At 42.2% G+C, this 19,664-nt stretch overlaps 1 protein-coding gene across 10 annotated transcripts in view; it reads right to left on the reverse strand.

Annotated features, from left to right (window-relative positions):
• Positions 1–13,394: 13,394 nt before the first annotated feature.
• TSC22D1 (TSC22 domain family member 1) overlaps positions 13,395–19,664 on the reverse strand; it is a 134,101-nt gene continuing 127,831 nt past the window's right edge. For 3 of the 10 annotated variants that reach the window (XM_034758441.1, XM_034758444.1, XM_034758445.1), the window contains 2 exons: positions 16,471–16,522; positions 13,395–14,911 (listed from right to left, as the gene is read on the reverse strand). In XM_034758441.1, coding sequence (XP_034614332.1) covers positions 14,657–14,911; positions 16,471–16,522 — 307 coding nt within the window. In that variant the 3' untranslated portion in view covers positions 13,395–14,656. The other 7 variants (XM_034758443.1, XM_034758442.1, XM_034758446.1 and 4 more) reach the window with 7 other exon arrangements.

Here is a 19,664-nt window from a genome sequence, read left to right on the forward strand (position 1 = left end):
CCAACATTAGTCCAGCTGCAAAACTCAGCTAGGCTGCATTCCATCTCCGGGCAGTCCCCCCTTTTATATGTCCTGGCCGCCCACACTGCCAGCACATGAGCTGTCCAGGGCGACCGGGGGTGGCGGGGGAGCTCCCCTGGTCTCCTCCTTCCTCTCTGGGCCCTTCCCAGGGGGAAGTGGGGAGAAGTGTTTCTCAGGGTTTTTTTCCCCACTCTAGGTCCCGGCAGGTCCGACCCTCCTTTCGGGGGAAGTCCGCCTCCGTGTACTTCTCCGTTAACTTAACGGCGGCCTCCACGGTGCCCAGCTGGTGTCGCCTGACCCAGATTCGCACGCTCTCTGGGAGCCCCTGTAAAAACTGCTCAAGCATCACCCAGTCCATGATTTCCCCCACCATTTGGGTATCCATCCACAATCAATGCGAGGCCCAATCTGTCAGCTTCTGGGTGAAGGCTTAGGGCCGCAAACCCACCGTCCACTGGCTGACTGAAACTTCTGCTAGTATTTCTCCGCCGACAGCCCTATGCGGTCTAGGACGGCCGCCTTCGCCACCTCATAGTCCCTGGCCTGGCTGTTGCTCATCGTCATATAGGCCGCTTGAGCCTCACCAGCCAGACAGGGAGCCAGTCATAGGGCCCATGTTGCCCTATCCCATCCGGTGTCCATGGCTACCCGCTAAAAGGTACAAAGGAAGGCATCTGGGTCATCGGCAGAGCCCATCTTACATAGGCCTAATGCCGTTGCGTGGGTACCCTCACCTCCCGGGGGACTCACCAGTCATTGTAGGAGCTGCTGCTGCACATTGGCCTACTCCTTTATATATATATATAAAGTCCTGGAGAGTTTTCTGTTGCTCCGCCTGCCAGGCGAGTAAGCCTGCCTCTCTAGCTCGTGGGATTGCTGGAAGGCTTGCAGCGTCTTCTGCATCTCCTCCTGTTGCTTTGCTAGTCACTGCAGGGTTCCCTCCATCTCCGGGCTGCCAAACTCTTGTGCTGGCTTCAGATCCCAGACAAGTTCCCATGTGTAGCGAGGGCGCACGCTGGTCCCCTCTTGTTTCAGCCACTGTTGCCCTCTCCAATCAGTCAGGAACACCTCAGCTTGAAGCAACACCAGTGTTCTTTATTTACAGTTGTTTTCCCACCACCACTTTCCACCTATGTACAGGTTTCGCAGCCAACTTTGCCAAGTGCAGGTCTGGCCAGCAACAGACCCAAAGGTCAAGGTCAAGGTCCCCCCAGTGCCTGGCCTCCTCCCAGCCTTTATAGCCCTGGCTAATGAGGCTGGCAGGTGCTGCCCATTACCTGGCAGACACAGGACTATCCAACCAGCCCCAATCCATTCCCCTTGATTGGGGCTGGAGTGGCAGGGGCTGATTAGGTGCTTTTCACTCAGCACCCTGTCACAATAGTTATTGTAGTATCAGTATTTGATACAGTTGCCTCATTTGTAAATACCTATCTTATAGAGGCATTGGGTGGCAATGTCTGTAAAGCCCTTTAAGCTCAGTGAACAAAAAACATCATGTAAGTGCAAAGTATTATACACTAACATTTAACATGACAAATGGAGCTCTTGGTATCTCTTTCTGAGATACATTTTCATAAGACACTCATTCCTTTCCCTCCTCTAAAGACTGTTTTTCAAAAGGATGATGTGAGACTTCACATTTATATAGCAGTTTCCCTCTTCAAAGGGCCTTACTAACTAACTAATTACTGTTGAGTGTTCATCCATCACAGAAAAGCTCTTTGTTTTAGCATTGCTTGTATACATCTGCCCCGGCACCAACTTATGTTCTGTATTTCCATTTTCATGGTTTATGGAAACAGGAGGCTTCTGGAACAATGCTCCAGCACTTCGATTTTATCTGTTTGGTAATTTTTCTGATGGTAAAATGTGGTAGTTGGTTGAATAATTCCCCATCACTTGGAACATTTAAAATCAAGCTGAACACACTAGAAAACATACTGTAGGGAACAGCCTTGTATTGGCAGGGAGAAGGACTGAATGACCTAATGAATCTTATTCATTTCCAACTTCTATGTTTTCTTTAAAGGCTAATCTTTGCTACTGATTTTCTACAGCCTTGTTTAGTTCTGCAAGGACTTAAAACACACTTTAAAGGTTGTTCAACGATACAGTCACTATTGTGGTTAGTGTTTGTTTTGTTTTTTGTAAAGGTTGCTGCTATTTTCAAGTCTGCTTGATCTAACCGATGGTTTGAGAGAACAAAATATACAATGCTTCTTGACCCTTTATTGCAAAACACAACCTGGAATTTAGAAAGCTCGTTTCTAGAAATTTCTCACAAGTTGGCTCTGCCCTCAGCTGCTGATGAGACTGTGAGAAAGTAGCAAGGATTGTAAGGATATTGTTTCTTTAGTCACAGAATAATACCTGGTCTTACAGCTTATTACTTTCCTAGTAAAAGGGCTTTTACAGTACTAGCTATATAATACGGAGCAGTAGCTGCCACACAATGGCTAGGTTGTAGACAGTATAATAAAAGCATTGCAGTGAGTCTTTTGTGGTGAAAGAGTAAATGCCACTGCCTCTAAAATGAAAGCAAAGTTTAATCTTATTGAGGTTATATTCAGTTACAGTACTGTGGGACACCAATTAGGAAAGCTACAGCCCTTTACCTGTTTGCAAAGCTAAAGGCAAGTGAGCATTTGTCTTTTTGTTACTTCAAAAATCGCGGTGGTCTTTCTTGGCCCTTATTGAACAGATTGAATTATTGACACAGATAGTCTGTACAAAGTGGAAAATCAGAATGATTCTTTAATGTGATTGCTTTTTTAAACATGGAGCTTGCTGTTTTTGTTATGATTTAACCTGCCACAGGACAGGAAGAACTTTCACATCGCCCTTAGGAACTTGGGACTAGATCCTGTATTTCGTTTTCATCCAAACTCCTCTTTACTTCAGTGCAGGATCAGGGCATCAAAGCAACAAAGGCAGCGCATGCTGCTGCAGGAGGATCCATGTACACATCACAATCACTATGTTGGAGGGGGTGGGGTAGAGAGGGAGGTGGGCCTGTTACAACACAGCTCCCGTATCACCAACCCCAAGCCTCTGAGAAACTCATGAGTAACACCTCAAAAATACTAAGCTTTTGGAAAATTAATACACTTGGGGTTCTTTTTTATTTGCCTTCTGGTTTCTGACTCTTTAGGTTACATTCAGTTCAGGTTTTCAAGCTTCTCTCCACAACCAGGAGGGCTAGAAATTTACTTTTTTTTTTTTTTTTTTTTCCCCCAATGAGAGCTCAGATTCTCATGAGATAACAGGATGCCAAGAGCTCAGCTATCATGAGAGTTGTGATAAAATTACAAGAGTTGGCAATACTGCAGTTCTAGCTGTAAACACAGTCTCATTTTATGGTGTAGATCCGACGTAACTGTACTTTAGCAGTGTCCTTGTAATACAGATGATGCTTGTGTACAGATACGAAACAACGATCGACTGTCCCAACCTGTAACTGACAGCAGAATGTTTTCAAAAGGTGATACCGCCTGGTAGTTTAGAGCAAAAATGTAAATATGGGTGTAGTTTTTTTTTTAATCTAATCTAGTTTTGTTTTAAATATAACCATGGTTTGTTTGAATTGAAACATCCCCACAGTGTCTGCAATCCAGCTGTTCTGCGCTGTGTTAACATAGAAAAATCAGAAAGTGAAACTTAATCAAAACAGAAATGAAACTGTCAAGATGGTTTGCAATGTCTAAACCAGGGGTCGACATCCTTTCAGAAGTGGTGTGCCGAGTCTTCATTTATTCACTCTAATTTAAGGTTTCCCGTGCCAGTAATACTTAATGTTTTTAGACGGTCTCTTTCTATAAGTCTATAATATATAACTAAACTATTGTTGTATGTAAAGTAAATAAGGTTTTTAAAACGTTTAAGAAGCTTCATTTAAAATTAAATTAAAATGCAGAGCCCCCCAGACCAGTGGCCAGGACCCGGGCAGTGTGAGTGCCACCGAAAATCAGCTCACGTGCCACCTTCAGCTCGCGTGCCATAGGTTGCCTACCCCTGTCTAAACTGAATTTGATGCAAACAAACAATACAAATGGTGATAAGAATTTAGATTTTTTCAAAATTCTTTGAGTTTAAATAAGTTGTAGGTGCTGTTAGGAACACAGGCAAGGACACTATATATTAATCTGCCAGTGTTTCTTTAAAATAAATATACCAGTATAAAGGTGCTTATATTGATATAAATTATCATATACTGATATAATCACCTTTATACCACTAAAAGTGCATTGACATGAACTATATCAGTTCCTCAAATGATTTACTTAAAACAGAAAAAAAAAAGTGTGCAAATCAACCCTTCAGAATGGTTTGGTTTTTATCAGTATTAAGTCCTTGGTAACATTTACAAAGGGATACAGGTTCAGAAAACAATGTTCTGGCATTGCGGCACCAGTGTCATGATTTATTATTTTATGTCTGGCACTTTACTATGCATTATGTATTCAAGTGGTGGCACTTTCTGCTCAAGAACACACTGTATCATGTAGCAGCGGGAATTCTATCTGGTTTATGTATGGTGCTGAATCTGGGCAAGATTTTAATAAGCAGAGCCACCAGAAATCCACATGTGGAATTTGCATCCTCTCTAAGTCCCTCCGTTGTCCTGCAGATCTTTAACATTCCTCCTCCTTACTATGTAATTAGACTTTCTTTTGTAATGAAAGTTTAAATCTTTCTGGTTGTGAGGAATGGAAAGGAAACAGATGCATTGATATCTGAAGGCTTTTCTACACTGAAGTTTTTATTTCAAGTTAACTGACAACCTAAGGCTTTATCATCACTGAAAACAAAAACACAAGATGTGTTTGAACATCAAGCTTGTTATCGGGAAGTAAAACAGATAGTTTTTACTTTGATGTACCTGGTCAAGGTCAGCACTATACCCCCCACATGGCATTGAGCTAGACTAGCTACACTGAGGAAAACTGACAATTCCTGGTCTCCACTAGGATTTTCCAGCGAGTTAGCGGTAAACATTTTATTTTTTGGCAGAGAAGCCAAAGAGAAACCCAAAACATCAGCATCCTGAAACAAAACTAAGTTTTTGGATTTGGATTTTTTTTTTCCCAGAGGTGTGTGTGGGGGAGGTGGGAAGGGGAATATCCAGACCAGCCTTTAGAAACCTGTTAACCACCTGGAGTTCAATGGCTAATCAGCTAACTCAAAATAAGACACTCTAGTGTAATCAAGTCCTAAAACAATAGCACTGCAGTGTGAACTGCTCCCATCCATCTCAATAGGGTGTCAACACAAAAGCCTAATTGTGGCAATTTAAACATTAACCTATAAAGTGTTTCATTGGTGCACGGAGAGGCTTTAGTCAGGTTTAAGCCAATTCTTTTTTAAAAATCAGAAACAGCCAGCTAACCTGCTCATCTAGCAAAGAGCTGTTGCCACTCATTGTAAAGGGTATTCAACAGGACTAAAGGACAGGAGCCCCTCCCTCAATCCATTTCAGCCCTAGATCTCATACACAACTAACTTCTCAAGGTTACAGGCAGAGGTCAACCCTCCAAGCTGGCACTGTTACTCCTCCTGGTAGCATTCACATGCTGTTGCTCATGAGATTCTGCTGCAGCACAGGAATGAACTGGAGTGGATGCTGGAAGGGTTTGCTTAGCGCAAGCTGTCTGTGTGGATGACCCCTTTTGTAAAGGGACCACTCAGCTGAACTAAAACAAACGCTCTACTCCCAGAAAAGCTGGCTGGGAACTTGGTGCTTTATTCAACTGCATGATCTGCCCCACAGACTGGAGGGAAAACTCACACTTACAGAACAGGAAGGAACTTGGGGTGGAGCATGGCTCCATCCCATAATACTCTGGATAAACCAGTTAACCCTATCATGGCCACTTTACTACAACCCCTTCATGTCCTTTTCCCACGCCCAACTCTGTGCCTGCTTTCATGCTGGCCCATATGCCTAGAATCCCTTCCTGGCCCCATGGACCATGCCACCTCTTTTTCCTCCATGTCTGTTTTCCAATCCAGGAGAATTATAAACTAAAGTCTTTCCCACAGTGAAAAAAGCAACAAATACAATATATTGCAAACATTCACCACTGCTTTGATACTCCCTCAACATTGCATTTGCCTCTCCAGAGACCATGTTATTGTGTTGTCCTCTGCTGCATCCTTTCCTCCTCTTAGGCTTCCCTGCGTGGTCAGCTTCTACCTCATTTTCATCTTAATGAAGACTGTCAGCACCTCAGCATCTCTACATACAGACATTGGAAATACCGAAATTATTCCATGCCTTGTAAAGGCCATGTGCATCTATGGCACTATGTAAGTAAATAATAGATACACTGGTGCAACAAGCCACATGCTAGCTAACACATACAAGGAATTGAACGAGAGAACCTCCAGAACTGAATATTTAAGTCTATACAGCTTAAACTGAAGTGCCAGGCTCTACAGGTGGAGACAGTAACAGTTGCATATCCTTTGTGGATCAGGCAGAGAGAGGGATGCATAATACACATTGAGCTGTGGGTTACACTGGCATCACTCTTCTCTCACATAGATCTCACTGAGTTTGAAGGACAGCTGCTGCTCCTTACTAAGAGCCCTCCCAGGGACTCTCTCTCAGGACTTAGTCCCATCATCTCTCTAATTCAGCATGCAGTAGATGCGAGACCACTGGGGGAGACAGATGTGCTGCACCCCCAATATGTAGCTAACACCCAGCTTTAGAACTGTTCCTCAAGGGTACATATACATGGCAGCTAGGAGAGTGCTGCCTTTCTTTAGCAATTCTGAACAGGCTGCCTGGGAGCAGGAGACATCTGACTATGCCACAAACTGAACTAACTTTAAATATAGTCTCTTGCTTTCTTTTGCTTTTGTTTATAGACTCTGGTTTGTTTGGTTTTTTTTAAAACCTCCCCTCCAGTAGCTTTCATTTGTGGTTGGGTGAGCTTCTATAGCCAGCTCTAAAAGAATGGTTCAGACTGAACTTTAAATAAAGAACTTTAAGTCAGTTAAGAACGTTATACACAAGTCTTTGGTATGTCTCGGGTCCGGACGGTGTAAGGGACTGGTAATGGGAAGTCTTTTACTGCTACATCACGAGTTTCTATGTGGTTTAGGGAGGTAGTTATTGTCCGTTACTGTCTCATGCTGATCTGAAAAGAGTTTGGTGGCTTAGTCCAGTTCTTAGGGTTGCTGCCACATCACAAGACCACCACAGTTGAGAATGTAATCCTTGCTGGCAGCCTGAGCAAGCAGACTAACAATTGCCTGAGCAGGAAAACGAGACAACACCTCTCGTTTCCAGAAGTTGTTCCTGGAAGTGATGGTGGAGGCACATTGGTGGGATAGTGTGAGGAGCGCTTGTTCAGTCACCGATGTGCAATTTGGATAAACAGGCAACTCCAGTCTATAGTGCCATCGGTGCAGTCTCTTCTGCTACCAGTTAGGAGATTGCAAAAAGTTAACACAAACAAATGGGCTTTGTTGCTCCACCATTATATCGCTGCATCAATTTCTACATTCATATCAATACGTAGAAAGAAGAAAGGTCAAATTACTTACTGCCATTAAGTCAGGACATGTCCTGTCTTCTTCTGAAGTATGAGGATTCTGGACGTGATGGCCCAATAGTCTGAGGCAGTAGAGCAAACCACGTTCCTAGACAGGACTTTGTTGTAGCTTGTCTATTTCTGCTCCACAAGACAAAAGCCTTGCTTTTGCACTGGGATGTGTCCTAATTTCAGCCACTAGCAGCCAGACACTGCTGCAAAGGCAAACCCAGAGCAAGGAAAGCTGTGACTTGCACTGGAGGACTTCACCCATGTTTCAAGCAGGAATAAGCTGCACTGAGCCAAGTTTCATCTTTCATTTTCTGTACTAGAAGACTACATTGGTGCAGCTATATTGGATGCTGGCCACCAAAGACTGTAATTGGGGCAAACCCTTGCTGCAGAGGACAGAATTCTTGCAGGGATTGATTTTGCTTCATAAAAGTCTTGCCAAAGTTAGAAACTATGTTGAAATCTTAAAGTTTGATAACACACCTGATCAAATTGCAGCTGTCCTTCCTGATGGATGTTGAGTGGTTGAGCTGCAATCAGAGCACCAGCAGAAAGGCAAACTTTTGCCTCAGTGATAAAACTAATGGAGGGAGAATAAACATTATTTACTATGGGATCCACAGTGAGTGGGCTGAAGGAGGTTAAATTTAAGAACAGAAGTTTGTGAAGACATCAAGGGTATGTCTACACTGCATTGTAAAGCCGGGTATTAATGGGTTCATCTACACTGAAAAATCCTGAACCAAACCAAAACATGGCACAGTGTCTCCACAGCCTCAAGCTTGTGGGGCTCATTCTGTGGCTCTAAAAATAGCAGGTGTAGGCGTTCCCACTTAGGCTGAAGCTCAGGGCCTGAGACCCACCCACCGTGCCAGGTTTCAGAACCCGAGCAGGACAACAGAGATTTATAATGAGATGCTCAATACACAATAACTAGAGAATGCAAATTGGCCTGCTTACTTGTGCATTACCAGCCTAAACTCAAGAACAGTTTTAAACAACTATTAAAAAAGCCTATTTTGACCTACCTTCAGTGGCCAGCCCAAGTGTAGCATTGTCAAAATTGGTTTGGAAAAGCTGCTGTGTAACTAGGGCCATCCACAACGTCTCTCTCCCCCTTCCCCAAAAAACCTCAGGCCTTGGCTACACCCTCTCCGAGGGGAATAGCTTGCAGCACTGCGAGTGAGCGTGCAGCGCTGCAGGCGCTGATTACACTGGCGCTTTACAGCGCTGCACTCGCTGTGCTCGGGGGAGGGTGTTTTTTCACACCCCTGAGTGCAGCAAGTGCAGCGCTGTGAATTGCCAGTATAGCCAAGGCCTCAGAGAAGGCAGTGGGACTGCACCAGATGCCTTTCAATGCAAGGCAACAATTGGGGAATTTCTGCTTCACTGTAGCCAAGCGACACTTTGTTGACTTTTGCTTTCCAATGATTTCCCTTTTTCTAGGTATTTACATTGTAAGGAAATGTGCTTATTGGCATTGTTGTTTTTATCATCATTGTTGATTTTAACCTCCCTTCTGACAGGAATTAGACCCTACTCCAGCAGACGCTGACCAGCAAATGATGCAAACGCTCTAGGGTGGGATTTTCAAAAGCACCCAGCGTTGACCTCACTCTGCGCTTTTTGAAGTCAAGGGTAAAATGTCCCATTGATTTCTATGGGAGGAGGATTGGGCCAATGCCAAATGCTTTCAAACTCTCTCCTTTAGCACAGAGAAAACAGCAACTTGCCCTTAGGCAAACAAGGGTAAGATCCCCCAATGCACATCATGACTTCCCTTGTTTATGTCAGGGGTTTGCATCAGTGCAGCTATGCTCATTACTGGCTGCCAGGGACTTGAGTTGGGCTAATTTTCAATATAGAGAAGGCCTTAGATTTACAAGTTGCTAAAAGTCCGCTCTACCCAGAATGTATTCAGAGAGAATGTGGTAAAATATAGAAATCTAAGTAAAAACATTTTTTTAACCATTATTATTTGGAAGTCAACTAGCTGCTGATAAAATGTAACCAGTAAAATGTAAATGAAAAAGTACTAACTAGAATTTTGGAAAGTGTTAAAAGTAAAATAATTTATCCTCTCCATCCTCAGCAAGCTTTGCACACTCCTATTTTCCCTTTATAAAGGAGGAGGGGCATATAATTCCCTTTGTATACATCTGAATTTGTTTACTATGGGCATAAATGATTTCCACAGTAAACTTCCCTAGTAGCCATTTACAACTTCACTAGCCATTCCTCCCCCCCCCCCTTCCGAGGCATACAGGGTTGCCTTTCAGGATATACAATTACTCCATATAGAATGAAGGAGAGGCACTCGTACACAAGGTATTGCAATGCCTCCCACCATTGTTTAGAAGATATGTTCAGGTACAGATTGTGTAATCTTTAAATACCATGTTAGGTAAGTATAACTTCTATCTAGGTATTTATAATGCACCCAGAATGGTGGCACATATGAGAACATATGAACTTGTCCTTGCTTTAAAAGCATATAGACATTTACAAGGGGGAAAATGGGGGAGGGGAATATGATATGAAACTACTTGTCTATATGACGAATACTTTTTCTATCCATACTACCACACCTCGTCACGCTGCATATTTGCTTTATTTTAAACAGCAATTAAATTCCAGTGGGAAGGTAAAATGACAAACTAAGGGCTTATCTACATGATGCCAAAGCCTGGACTACTGGGATATGAACTATAGAGGGCTCTAACGTGTTGCACTCTAACTGACTCACGAAGACCCTGCTGGCATGACCTAAAAAGGTACCAAGTTAGCATTGTAGCCCTATTTCAAACAGGACGCTGTTAACGCAACTTAGCTACCTTTTAGTTTGCACCAGCAGGGTCTATACAGGACAGCTAAAGCACTCCACAGTCCACACCCCTGTAGACCTGACTGCAGCACTGTGTAGACAAGGATTTTGTAACTAAAAGCTATACAGAGGATGGAAATTCTACTTCATTAAGGATTTTGAGATCTCAAAATCTGGCTTAGCTCAGAGGAGCAAAAACTGGAAATTTCAGTTATCCGCACAGGAAAATTTAAAAACAAACAAAAAACAAAAACAAAAAAACCTGTTTTGAGTGGTTTGAAAATATTTATCTTGATTTTGACTTCTATTTTGCAGTACAGGATCTAATATAAACAGCAACAAAGAGTGCTGAGGCACCTTATAGACTAACAAATGTATTGGAGCGTAAGCTTTCGTGGGTGAACACCACTTCGTCAGACGCAGCTGTGGGTGAATACCATTCACCCACAAAAGCTTATGCTCCAATACATTTGTTAGTCTATAATGTGCCACAGGAGGCTCTGTTGCTTTTTACAGATCCAGACTAACACAGCTACCCCTCTGAAATTCAACAGTTGTTTCAAAACAAAAAATTGGAATGTTTCATCGCAAAAAATGTCAAAACAGGCTCTTTCTACATTGTTGGAACTTTCCATTTTTCTTCCTAAATGAAATTCTGGTGAATTTCTCAGTGATTTCCAGAAGCAGTTTGATTTTGATGGAACGACATATTCCCATGGAATATGGTTCTATCAAAGTTTCTCCAGCCAGTTCTAATACCTAATAAGAGGACTGCAGTGTTGAAAAACAGCTCTTCACAGACAAGCAAGTCTAAACCTTCATTTGTTCCAATGTTCAACTGTACTTTATGCCAAATAAATTCTGGAGTCCTCTCCTTAAACTCAAATTTTCAGTCTTCTTTTAGGCACTATGCTACTGGGCATAGTCTAAAAATCTAAACAGAAAATATGGCTTGGTTGTTCACTAACATAGGTAAAAGGTATAAATCTAATGTTCACACATGGTCTCAACATACTCAAGTTTGCACAGAAGTGGGATATCTTTAAACAAGCCAAATATGCGGAAATCATGTACACCTCTACACCGATATAACGCACCCCAATATAACATGAATTCGGATATAACGCGGTAAAGCAGTGCTCTGGGGGGATCCGGCAGATCAAAGCAAGTTCGATATAACGCGGTAAGGATTTTTTGGCTCCCAAGGACAGCGTCATATCAGGGTAGAGGTGTATTAAAATTAGATGTGTATAATGAACAAGCTGCCCTGGCTGTTCTGGAGAGCACTAAAATTGAGAAAAAAACAATGGGACACTATCAGGTAAGTTTTTAAAAATCACTAAAATCAGCATTCCTTTTATTAGAACCCTGATAAATCAACTGAAATTAGTTATTTCTAATTTTGAATTTTCTTCAATTTAGTCTTAACAAAAAAAGCAACTAGTATCTTTAATTTGGCTGTATTTTTAAAATGCACATTGTTCAAATGAGCCCACCTCATTATAGAAGGTTGTTTTTTTGTTTTTTTTTAAAGCATACATTCAATAAAATATTGAGATCCCGGAATCAAACTACAAATCAAGTCCCTGACCCTGCAAGAGATTTATTGATGTGCTTAGTTTATCACACTGTGATCAATCTCATGGAAGACAATGGGATTACTCAGTGTGTAAAGTTAAACGCATACCTAAGTCTTTGCAGGATCAGGCCCTAAATGTGTAAGAATTCAATTACAAATCAACATTCTAGGACAAAACTGTTCTTTCTGTAACCAGGCCTTCGTGTTCTACTTTCCCCTGCTGCAGTTGCTTGCTCACTAAAATTTAAAGCACTGTAAGAAATGCCACTCCTGATTTTATGGATATCTTGGTTTTGTGTTTCTTCTGTAACTACTGATATGAAGACCATAAAATATGTGTGTGTGTGTATTATGGTGTTCATATCAGTAGTTACAAAAGAAACAAAAACAAGACCCTGAAAGGAGAAAAGCTTTCCACCAATCTTTTAAGAGTTGTATATTAGTTATTGGATCCAAATTTTTAGCGCATCTAACTTAAAAAGTGAGGACCTTATAACACAAATTTAAATGTTCTACTATTAAATACTTGACCAATTTATCTTTAATTCTTGGCTGAAAACTGTAAATATGTAGGACTTCCTTCCTTAGTTCATTATGGTCCTAACTAGTAAATTGCACTCTGATTATGGAGTAGCAAATTCTTCAGCATCTCCCAATTCCAGGCATCATCATCATCTAGTATATGCATTTTGTAACACTGGCCTGATTTCCAAGTTTACATAATTTTATTAAATCAACAGTAGTGCTGAACATGAACAGTGAGCAAGATTTTGTGTCTGGGCTGATAATTTTTCATGACAATTTTACAAGGCTGAATTGATGCTGTGTTCCAAGTTTGCATCATCCCATTTCACAAACAGAAAGAAACCAGTTCACTTCCCACTCTGGTGATGAGGATGAGAGAGTGAGGAATTCTTGGACACCCACTTTACAGCACATTCTAAATCACTCAAAAGCTCTAGCTAGTACATACAGTTAAGAGTGATGAATTCAGGAAGCTACAGTACCTACTTGATTTACCACATGGACTTGGATGGTTCTGAGCTGCTGCGTAGCAGGGGAATGCCTAGTCCCACATGAGGAGGTGCAGTTTGTTGCTAAGGGAACCATTGTTGTCTGAGGTTTACAGGTTCATTGCTGTACAAGGGACAGATGTCCATACTATTGCACTAATTACTATAGAGGGAGCAGAAGGTACCCAGCACTTCCTAAGAGCTGGTCAGCATCTCACAGGATTGGACCAAAAGAGGGAGCATTTGTCTGATACTCAGGCCCCCTCCTTTACACACTTCATTTTAAGATTTCCTCTGTCCCCTCCCCCCCCCGCCAATAGTATTTTTCCCACCTCTTTAAAGTCAGTTATATGGCAATTATATTTTTAATTTTCACTTTTAAAAAAAGTGATATTATAAAGTTTAAAAAAAAACACAAACAGAATTTAGTACAGAAATCTTTGTCCAAAAACAACTTAAGCAGGTTACATTGGAAGGTTGCACTGATGTTTGTCAAAATTATTATGGTTAACCTTACAATATAGAAGTCGTTATTTATCAACATCTTATGCTTTATTGAAGGTTGACAAGTGCAACAGTTAAATACATTGACGTGTTACAACTGTTTAGATAACATGCACAAAAACATATGCATACTACTATACAGATCATATGCAAAAATCCATACTGGGAAACTCATTTTGTTTTATTCTTGCGCTAGCAGGAATTGATAATTTTTGAAGTGTTTTTTTCCTGTCTTAAACCAAACTACAGTGAACAAAGATTTACTTCAAATATTCAGCAGCCAGGGAAATTCAGAAATTACACAATCAGCATAAATCTGCCAAATTCTGATCAGCTGCATAAGTGTATTCTTATTTATGTAGCATTTAAAAAAAAAAAACAACTATCCAAACTTCATCAGATCAGCCAATGAAACAACTAAATTTCAATCTGTACAACCTAAATAGTAGTTACAGTTTTCTATTTTACAAAGTAATTACACTAAATACACAAATATACATTAGGCAAATAACCTTCATTGTAATGATCCTACATCGCAACTGTCACCTACCTTCTCTCTCTAATACAGCTTTATGCACCTGTCCACGGCTTCCGAAAACAGCGCAAACATATTTGCACTTAAGGTTTCAGGTGACAGTTTAGTGTTGAACACTGAATTTACCTTTCACCCTTAGATCCTATGCATCAGTCTTTACTTTGGATCCCAACTGGATGGGGGGTGGGGGGAGGAGTATTGATCCATCACTTTTACTCCAGTCTATTTCTTCATTTTTTCATGCCTGCATTAGTAACAGCAGTGGATGGATGGAAGATTTAAAACAAAAATCAAGCATGCAACTCCATTTCTTAGCCATTTGCAGAAACTGTTCAAGTCCCCAGTGCATTTGTGCTAATTCTCTGGAAAATAGTGTTTTTTTGTGGTGTTTTTTATTCACCAACCTAAAAATAAGAACTCCTTTAGCCAAAAAGAAAGGACAGATGAGTGCTTAATACTGAAAAAAAATTTCTTGTGATGGTGCATGCAGTGTACAGAGTCCTTGAGTCTGGACTGCAGTGTGCAATGAAATGGATGAGGGGGTGGCTGTGGCAGATTTCCACTTGTCCTCTTTTCTCTGGGTAGTCCAGAGCATACTGGCCACGAAGGCCAGGACATTGGAGACTATGCTGAAGGTCCTGAGCCCTGTGATGCCGGCTGGGCAGGCTGTTGTGTTGTCCCTTGCGTCTGGGAAGAAGGTGGAGAACCAGTCTGCAGCTGTGCTTGGAACTGGGCGAGCTGCTCTGGGCTGGCCAGTGTTTTCAGCAGAGTGTTTTCCTGCTCCAGCTGGGAGTTCTTCTCAATCAACTCTTTGATTTGCTCTTTGAGGACCTCCACTTCCTCCCTCACAGCATACATCAAATGGCTCTTCACCAGATCCTGAAACACAAAAGAGAGCGCACAAATCAGGCAAGAGGTCCAACCTTAGGACAGGGATACAACGCTGCTCAGCCAGAGAAACAATAATCCAACCCAACTAAGGCAAGCGGCAGATGTGGCTCCAGCTTTGAGACAGCAAAGCACGGGTAGATGGGTCCGAGAAATCTCCCCTCCATTTACTAGCGCTTGTAAAGCGTTTTGGAGATTAACATGCATTCCCTTTGCACCCAGAATACACACAAGAAATGTTGGACGTCCAAGTAGGCCAGTCTCATTACAAACCTGACCACTACTCTGTCTATTGGCTCACCCTCCCCTGGCCAGCTCACCTATTAATTGATCTGAATAGAAAAATACCATCGAATTGATTCAGGCTGGAAGGGGGAAGGAGAGGGTTGTTTCTATAGGAAGCCAGCCCGAGCCTCTAAATTCCCCGCCGCGTGCTGCTGTCTTCCACTTCCAATAATCCACACCCCCCAGCCGGCACTTCTTCGCGGACGTGCCTCGGAGGAGGGCTGGGATCAGTGGGGTTTCACTGATGAGAGGTGCGGATCTAGGCACCAGCCCCGCTCTGCTCTCGCGGGCCGGCGCCGTGTGTTTGTAAAAGCAGGCACCTCCTCCCCTGCAACAACTGCTCCCCGCCCCCCCGCGCCCAGCCTCCGTGGAGCTGGCTGCAGCTAGTTCTTACAGTGCAGGTTGCCGCATTTCCCTCCCTCCCTCCCTCCAGTGTTTCGTGACCGAGAGTGACGTCAAAGAGACCCGGCCGACCGCCCCCACGCGCCTCAGCCAATGAGCTGCCGAGTTATTTATAGCCGGGAGTTAAAGGTTCGGAGTTTGCCTAGCAACAGTAGGCAGAGAATCCCGTGAGAACAGCTACAGGCACCGCTCCAATAACAAAGAGCAGCCAAGGCGGAAATCAAAAAAACAGGAAAAATTAGGCACAGACACAGGGTTTGTGGGTTGTTGTGTGTGTGTTTTTGGAGGAGGGGTTGTTTTTTTTTAACCGGCTTCGCTTCTCCCCCATCGCGCAACAGAGCCCATGATTTCCACTGCACTTCAGGGCAGCAGCCCCAGCGTACAAGAGCCCAGCTCCAAGGCACGTTACCTTCCATTGCCAGCAAGCATGGGAATTAAAGCAGCTTAGGATGCCCCTATTGGATCCATCAGCACACTGTGGCTGGTCCCATTTTCCAGGGATAATCCAGCTGGGATGGTTGGGGGATTTCGAAAAAAAAAATTGGAGTGGAAATATTATTTCACCCTCCTCCCCCCCCCCCCCCCCCCGGAGTCAGGATCGATCATTTTTAAAAAGGCAGAACCCTGAATGCGATGCCGTCATAGTCATTTAAGGCATCTATAGGGAAACGTATGCATTCCTCGCGTTTGGAAGCCTTTGATCAATCACTGTATTTAAAAAAAACCCAGCTGCTTCACTATTAAAAAAATACGCCCAGGCATCGGTTAAATGTTACCCAGAGAACCTTGATATCGTGAACACTTCTATTCACAACTCGCGCTTTAAACATTAATTGTATTTTTATTAAACAATCGGTACATACCATCGCTTGCTCGATTTTGTTGTCAATAGCTACCACACTTGCACCCGAGGAGCTGAAAAGAGGGGAAAAAGATATATCAGCAGCTGAATTATTTACAAGACAAGAGAGTTGAATACTGATAACTAGCTTGCTGAGAAATATATCCCGCAGTGACTTAATACTGCTGTTTATGTCATCGGGATGCTTCAATGCAGAAAAACCAACCTGTAAAGCCACCTCAAACCGCCCGCTACAGCAGGATCAAAGATCCGGACATTTTCCCTAATAACCCACAAAGATGGAGCTTAATTACATAATGCGGTAACAGCGATCCGTGTCCCGGAGATTCAATCTCTCACAAGATAAATGTAAAACACACCGCCCGTGCCACTGCAGCTTCCCAGTGCTGCCCAGTCCGATGGACAAAGGAATCAGCCCCCTGGCATTCACCTGCATTACTGCAAATATTCCAGCGAGGAAAACAAGCCCATTTTAGACCAGAGTTATTTACCTACTGTCGAGTCTCAAAGAAGAATTGTCGGTGCCCAGCAAGGATGACAAGAAAGAAATTGAAAAATGTCTTAGTTGATAAACTCCTAGATCCATTGCCACTGTTCTACAACATTGGGCATTCATGCAATTCCAGCCAGAAACACCCCCCCCCCAAAGAAAACAATAATGCAGAGATTCTCTGTTGATCTACATTAATCTTAGTTAAATCTCCGCCACGGGGGAATGGTAGGAGGCTGGCTAGAGAGATAGAATTTTGAAAAAAACACCAGTTTGTGGCGGTATGATCCTGGAAGATGCTGATCCTAGGGCTGCGCAAAGAAATCTCCGAGGTCAGCTCTTCTATACTCAGCAGAAAACCTGAGGTTCCAGTCCTATTGCATAATATATGCAAGAGAGTCAGTGCCTATTGGCTGGCCGGTCATTCGGAACCTCCCACCGCCAGAACGGCTCCTTTGCATCACTTCGGTAGCAGTGAACCATCACCAAAATCCTGTTACCCTTCATCAGGAGACCCCTGGCCAGGAGACCCGTTCTCCCCCGTTATAATACTACGATTTGCAAGGAACCGCATGAGCATTTAGCAGATCTCTGCAGAGTCGGAGAATTTGGGTGGCAACAGCAGCGCAGAAACAAAACGATCCAGTGCCCAATTTAAACCCTTTCAACATGTAAGATGATTCGCTTACAAGATGCACAGGCTGATTTTTGCCTGCAGAAAAACTACACATGCAAAGTTTAGCCTGGGTAGAAAGGATCGGATATAGCTGATGTTGGAATTCAATAACAATGTCACTAGTCTTACATTTAGCTACTCCAATGCCGCCACCTATTGGCGCAACACTATACCTTTAGACTAGAAAACATAAAACAACATGCACGATGGAAAGTCTCACGAAATTTGGTCTCCGTTAATTAAACCCTAGGACCCAAGTTCCCTTTCTCATCAGATGCCTTAGAATTTGCTTGGGGAAACCACTTCCAATAATACGATGCTTCATTTTTGCATCATCCCTTTGCAGTTGACCCTCATCGTACAACATGAGAGGGTTTTTTAATCTAAAGGACTGTTATAGGTGGTTCTTAAAAGAGCAAAATCTGTTTTTCATATGAAAAGACAAAAGGATTTTTATGATGAGAAAGGTTAGAAGCAAGAAGCTGACAGGATGGTGTAGTTTAGGCACAAAATTCACACTCATAGTTCCTGGGCTACCAGAGGAGTTTCACCTTAAAAATTACAATCCTTACACAATTTTAAGGTGTTCGTTCATATGTCTGCCTCCACAGTACTTTGGCACACGTTGGCATAGGAAAATGAAACTAGTTATTCAATATATTCTTATATTCTTGCATACATTTGTGAAAATATTTGCAGCAGTAAGTAAATTATAAATGAAAGCCTATAGATCACTGTTCTGGCAAATTCCTAATACTTGTCTACTCTTTATTCAAATTAAATGGCCTCTGTGCCCTTTTTATAGCCTTTAAACCATTCATTTTAAGATATTCAGTCACCAGAGAATTCAGAAAATACACACACAGCATGAATCTGTAAAATTCTAGACAGATGCTTTTTGACATTCTTATATTGTAACACTGAACATGTCTATCCACTCTTTTCCAGATGAGGCAATATAACAGCTACTTTTTAAACTATGTCAAACAGAAAATAAGGAGTTTTCTTAAATTATCTATCTCAACAGCATATTTCAAAATGAAGGTGTTACAGTTCTAATATTTTATTATAGAACAAAGTCACACATTCAGATCAAAATGATTTTAAAATGGTGCGCTCTCTCCACTTAGCTATTTAACGGGACCAAATTATGACTTAGAACAATACAAGCAAAGCACTTGACCTTAAATAAAATTGAAAACACCCTTTAATACACGTAACCTATAAAGTATCAACATTCGTGTGATTTAAACATGCAAAACAGAAAAGCCAAAACTCTTCTCTCTTCTGTAGTGCAAGAATTTTAAATATATATTACAGTTGTCACTCTCACAAAAGCAGGAAAGCTAGAAAGGCAAGGAATAATAGTCTTAAATTTAACTTTAGCATTAGCATGTCATCATCATCCTTCTTAAAGAGATTATTTTAGCTTTCTTGGTCTACTGTTCTTTCATTCAGTAATACCAGCCGAGTGGCGCAAGTAAGCTAATCCTACTTACGGGGGAGGTTACATTTAAGAATACTGAACTTCGCATAAATGTTTTTCCAACTTCAAAGCACATACATTTCCTTTAAGGTAGAATTCCCACTCACCTCTGTGTTACTTCAAAAAATAGTCACATTTCCAATGCCTTCGCAATGTTTCCCCTATTTTAAATTATCTGCACCTCTTGACCATGTAATCCATTCCAATTTACTTAATATTAACACAAACAGTAGGGCATATGTTTTGAGCTCCTTATGCACTTCTGGACAGGCAAATGACATCAGTAACCATAAATTCCTTTTATACTCTTCGGCAGTTCAAGAGGTTACACCTCTCATCAGCCACAGACCAAGCCAAGGTGATCTCTGTGTTTGTCACCTCTAAACTCAACTACTGCAACATGCTGAACCTCAGGTTGAAAGTGAAAGCTCCAGAGGGTACACCAGGCAGCCCCTCTTCTTACATAATGACTATGAGAATACACCACCCTAGCCCAGGGCTCTCTGTACTGGCTCCCAGTCCAACTTAAAACCGTGATCTTCA

Source organism: Trachemys scripta, chromosome 1 (genome assembly GCF_013100865.1).
Source record: "Trachemys scripta elegans isolate TJP31775 chromosome 1, CAS_Tse_1.0, whole genome shotgun sequence".
NCBI lineage: Eukaryota > Metazoa > Chordata > Testudines > Emydidae > Trachemys > Trachemys scripta.